Source organism: Cynoglossus semilaevis, chromosome 15 (assembly GCF_000523025.1).
Source record: "Cynoglossus semilaevis isolate Cse_v1.0 chromosome 15, Cse_v1.0, whole genome shotgun sequence".
NCBI classification, from domain to species: domain Eukaryota; kingdom Metazoa; phylum Chordata; class Actinopteri; order Pleuronectiformes; family Cynoglossidae; genus Cynoglossus; species Cynoglossus semilaevis.
The window spans coordinates 3531793-3537219 of NC_024321.1; the positions used below are offsets into that span (position 1 = coordinate 3531793).

The following is a 5427-nucleotide window of genomic DNA, read 5'->3' on the forward strand; positions in this document are numbered from 1 at the left end:
CCAATGCTTTACTGGTCAAAGTCAGACAGCTCAGCAGTCAACAACACAGGTATGTTTAAACAAGCTAACAGGCCAAGATCTATCTCTAAGAAGTAAGTTCTTTAATGACCTTTTTTTTTTATCCATACAGTTCAGGAATCACCTGGAGAAGGCATTAGATGGTCTATTATGAGTTTGAATGGAATATTGTACAAAGATTCTGGGAACTACAGCTGCAATGCTAAGAACTTTGCTGGAAGTGCCGAGGCAACCATTTCTCTCTCGGTTGTTGGCACCATCAGTACCACAACAGCCACAGTAGAACAAGAGCTTGGCACTGGACTAACTGGCCAAAGCACCGCAGTAACTCCCACTGTGACTTCTGTATATCCCGTTGAAACAGCCACTGTTCTTTCAAAAACATTGACAACAGAAACTACAATTCCTCAGAAGACAAAACCAACTTTGAGCAATGGTTCACAGAAAGGCCCCATCAAGCAAAGCAAACCTCAAAAAGGAGACAACGGGCGAAAACTCGCAGCAGATGAAAAAAGCAAAAAAAGTGGTTCATCAAAGTCTATTAAAGACCTAGCAATTGTAGAAGAAACATGCGAGAGTGCAGTGTTGCTCTGGACGGCAGATGGGTTGCCAAACGATGCTCCACTTACAGTAGTATATTCACCGTACGGTGAAGACGACACCAAAAGGACAGAGGAAACAAAGGCTGGTAGTGGAAAACTTCTTTTAGAAGGACTGTCTGCTGGTATGAGATACTCTGTTTGTCTCATAGCAAAAGGCAGTGATGCTGGAAAAGATCCCTGCATTGACTTCTACACACTTGACGATGCCGATGACAGTGGGCAAAGCCAGTTTTTTTTAATTATAGGTGGAATTGCCTGTGTTTTGATTGTGCCACTCATTGGTTTCTTGCTCTACAAGATTCTTGCACTGTATTGCAAAGGGCAAAACACACCTCTGAATGAGGACGAGCTTGGAAAAGAGAGCTATGTCAAGTTCGAGACAATTTCAATGAAACAAAGAACTTTGAACCCTCGGGCAACCGAGCTATGGACAAGACGGCCTACATATGATTCTGAGCGGCTGCTGCTTTGCTCTAGGTCTAGCATTGACTCTCAGATGACCTATAAGAGTGACAGTTCCAGGTGTGAGTATCTGTGCTGATGTCAGAAGTCCAAGGCCAACAACCAAATGCCACATTAGAAAAACATAAAGAAATCTGAATGCCTTGTCTAACAGCAAAAACACAACATATTAACTATGAAGTCCTTGGTAAATTTAATATGGTTCATTTATTTTTTTATATCTCAGACTCCTAAATTCTATCAGGCAGTGGTCTTGTTCTTGGTTTTGAAGCCTTATATTTGTACTAGAGAAAAACTTGTCCAACTAAGCACCTTTGTTGGACAAGTGAGATACAAACACATTGTATGAACAGTGTTTGATAATCAATGTTATCTCATTGCCAAAGTATCATGTGGTCCATCTAAAAATGGAAACAAGATTCATATTTGTAACATTTTTGGAAAACATTAGATCAAATTAGAATTTTATTTGTAAATTACATGGATCAGTCCACTTTTTCTATGCTCTACAGACATGGCACTGCTTTTGTCCCTACCATGATGTTACAACAATTATTGTCGCTTGTAACGTCAGCCTGACTGTTGCCTTACGGAAGAGGAAAAAATAACTGTTGGTGTGTTCATGGTAAAATGTAAAATTTTATAAGGTGTGTATTTTGTATGTAAATAAGTTGTATTTTTTTATAGAACATTAACAAAAAACTGTGGAATTCTGTTTCTGTTTCTGTCCATGCAAGTTACTCAAGGATCATTCCCACAGTTAAAAGTCATGCAGGTTAAGGATTAGTTTAATTGGACAATCTCAACTGACCTTTGATTTGACAGAGTGTGGATTGTTGTCTCTATATATAGCCTTGTTACTGACTACCGGCTTTCTAGAATGTACTGTATGTACGCTTTTCTGACAACATACAAAAGGCATCTTGTTACATTTAACTTTGGCAGTAAAATAGTGGGTGCAGCTAACAATCAGACATAGAGATAGCTTTAATACTGGTATCTTTTGTTGTTTAATGTATTTAATGTTAAAGTTTTTCATTTTGGTAGACTGACATGTCAGTTAGGTTCGCCCTGAAAAACCAAAGGTAACTTACTCTACCCAAGGAAATTCGATAAATTAATCAATAAGAGGAACCAGGAAGTTTATTTTCCAAAAGTAGCAAAAAGTCTGTTTTTGTATGACCCTGCGATAGACAGGCGAACTGTCCAGGGTGGACCTCACTCTCCCTGGTTTACAGCTACAGCTAAGATTGGCTCCACCCTCCTCCCCAGACCACAGCAAAGGAAAGTGTGGAAAATGGATGGATATGTGGATCTGGTAGTCAATGCTTACAAAAGAGCATACAATGTAGAGAAACAGTTAAAGTGTTAAAGAATCTCTATCATGTTGTATAAATGTTTGCCAATAACAACAATAAGCCAGAAAATAACAACAATTGTCCTTAGTCGTAGTTTGCAGCCACTTATACCAACCAACGTCCTCAAAGCGATGTACATAGCTGGCATTAGAAAAACAGTGACATTTGTTGACATTTAAGAGGTGCTGTACAATAATGTCAGTTGCCACTGATTCAAATCCATCTGTCACTGTTCTTCCGTGTGATTGTCAGCCTAAGTGAAATAACAGATACTATTTTCATTCGTGACACATCATGGGAAAAGGTCAGTGCCCTTCAGGCAGCAGACAAGAGTCTGGGACAAGGCAACTTTCTCAGCCTTGTAAATCTTCTCCTCCCGATTCATGGTGACGTTGCTGCTGACAATATCCCAGTCATTAAGAGTATGAATAGAGGTTTTGACCACCGCTGTCTGTCATTTGTTCTCCTCGTAGAAAGAGGAAAACAATCCAGAGATAATTGTCTCTGTCCACGTCCATGTCATTTCCAAAAAAAATGACTAATTTCACTAAATGGTTAACAAACAGACGTCAATAGGAAACAATCTCGTACACTGGCCTCCATTAACATATAATATGCATCCATTGTTGGCTTGATTTAAAAAATGTGCCTCTACTGTATGTTTAGGTCATGCATTCTGTTTTTCTCCCAAGAAACAATAATAAAAGAGTATGTCAGGAATGAGTACTGTCTAAAAAACATGGGTCAGTGGGTGGGGTCGGGCGGACTTCTGATTAAGAAGAAACCCATCTTCAGCCCAGCTTCATTTGCTGCATATTCCACATTCTCCTAGAGGCACCAGGAGCAACTTAAAGAAGATCTAGCTCCGACGCTGGACTAGCACTTGTAAAATTTACCACAGGGGTGTCAGGAATTTCAATCTTTGCTTCCAAAACAGACTGGAACCTTGGGGGCCACAGCAGGTAGTGAGCAGGATTCTGTGCTGAGGTTTTTTTAGGTTTTTTTGTTGTTGTTGTTTTTTTGTTTTTTTTTTTGTTTTTTTTTTTGTTTTTTTTTTTGTTTTTTTTTTTGTTTTTTTTTTTGTTTTTTTTTTTGTTTTTTTTTTTGTTTTTTTTTTTTGTCATAACAGCATCATCCTGTTCATCGCTCTTCCTTTAGTCTTTTAACAATTTACTGGAGTTTCATCTCCTGACTTTCAAAGCTGTTTGACGCCTTTAACAATGCTCCCATCAGTCTGTAAGGAGACTCTTTGTCTTAAGAAAACTTTGTGCAGCAGTTTTGTTGATGAAAATGCCTGAGATACAGTAAGCAAGTGCAGCTCACAGTGCAGGGGCAAGGCAGAGGATTATGTTGGCTGCCAGGATCACAGCAGCACTTATCTTTGTCATGGTGCAAGGCTCTGGAGCCATGGCCCCAGGAGCAGCTTGCTGGGATGAACGTCTGTCACACGAGGGAAAAAACAGCAGCTGCGTGGGTGAGTTTGACAACTTTACGGTACAGACTGACAACCCCAGTGTTAACCACTGGATTTTCTGTGTTAACTACTGGATGTCTCTTAGTTCTTAATCTGAAGCTAATGATGTTCAGACAAATAACTGAAAAAGGCTAAATATAATTGTGATATTTAAAATAGATCTTATTTCTAACAGGTCAAATCAACAGTAAGTAAATTCTAATCCTCAAAATAGTTGAGTAAATGTTGTCAAATCATCTATGTTTGTGTTATTTCCACAAAAACATAATATGAAGCTCATCAATAACAATTAACCCATATAAACAAAAATAATTTGTTTCAAAAACAGCTTATGTTGTTGTAAGACACGATGACTTATTCTCAAACCTTTCAATGTCCCTCGTTTTGGTGACTTTAAGAGTCTTAGAAGGCACCTTTAGGTAAAATGTATTAGTATTGTTAAGAAATACTTTCTGGCATCCAAGTGTAAAAGTTTACATGACTGCAACAGCAGCATGTGCCATAAAAGATAATTCACAACCACTGGCATTTCTCTTTCCGTTGTTCTTCTGGTCAGTGGATAAAAAGTGGTTGGCATTCCCCCAAAATGTTTTAATGAAATAAAGAAGCCAGTCATTCACTAATAACCCAAATACCAAATGAAATGTAATGTAAAATCTAATCATAGACTACATTTTAGTAAAACAATTTGCCTCACCAGCATTTCTGTAACAGCAGACTTCATGAGTCTTTCTAGATGATTGGGATTTTATAACATCAAACAACTTCTTCCTTTAGAAATCATGTTAGCATTGTCTTTTTTTTTTTTTAATGCAAACCACAGTCACCTAAAAATAGAGTGATTATTATTAATTTATATATAATACTAATAATAATTTATGTATGGTCATTTAAGGCCTTGTCAAACAGTGAATTTAATGAACAGCAACAATAACACGTTAAAATATAAATGAAAACAGTCAAATCTGTGTCCATGACTTACATCAGAAAAATACTCATTCATTGTTATAATAACACTGTGTATCTCATTAACATCCTGTGACCTGGACTTCGGAGGTTTAAAAGCATGTTGACCACCACATGAACTTATCCGTCAGTGATTCATCAGAGGGTTTCTTAGCAACTCAGCATCAATTCCCATATTAAGCAGCCAGGCCAAGACATTCTATTATGTTGTTTGTCTGCTGTGGCTGTCATTTTCTCCATTCCAGGGAGTTTGAAGGAGTAGCTATGGCTGTAGTAGAGTGCAGACCTTTTGTCAATAGCAGTTTAAAAAGCGAATGCATATGGATGTCACGTTCGGACCTGTGACTGTGGCTTACAAATCGGTGGAATTCTAGACAAGTAAACTTTTTGTGAACAATGTAAGACTTTCTAGTTAACATATCAGAAAAGGTACTAAAAATTAAAAAGGCCCTAATACTACAAGTTAATACTACATTGTATTGTATGACATATTCGGTCACTACAAGGTGCAGGGTGAATTAAAGATAAGAATAAAAACATATACAGC

At 37.8% G+C, this 5427-nt stretch overlaps 2 protein-coding genes across 2 annotated transcripts in view; both read left to right on the plus strand.

Annotated features, from left to right (window-relative positions):
• lrit3a (info leucine-rich repeat, immunoglobulin-like and transmembrane domains 3a) overlaps positions 1-1274 on the plus strand; it is a 4242-nt gene extending 2968 nt beyond the window's left edge. Inside the window, exons 3-4 of the mRNA XM_025062995.1 lie at positions 1-49; positions 131-1274. The exon at positions 1-49 is cut by the window's left edge and continues 254 nt beyond it. Of these exons, the coding sequence (XP_024918763.1) occupies positions 1-49; positions 131-1161 (1080 nt within the window). The 3' untranslated portion in view covers positions 1162-1274. The remainder of the gene's footprint in view (positions 50-130) is intronic.
• Positions 1275-3560: 2286 nt separating this feature from the next.
• The window catches only part of egf (epidermal growth factor), a 13198-nt gene continuing 11331 nt past the window's right edge, over positions 3561-5427 (plus strand). Inside the window, 1 exon segment of the mRNA XM_025062994.1 lies at positions 3561-3914. Within this exon segment, the coding sequence (XP_024918762.1) occupies positions 3788-3914 (127 nt within the window). The 5' untranslated portion in view covers positions 3561-3787.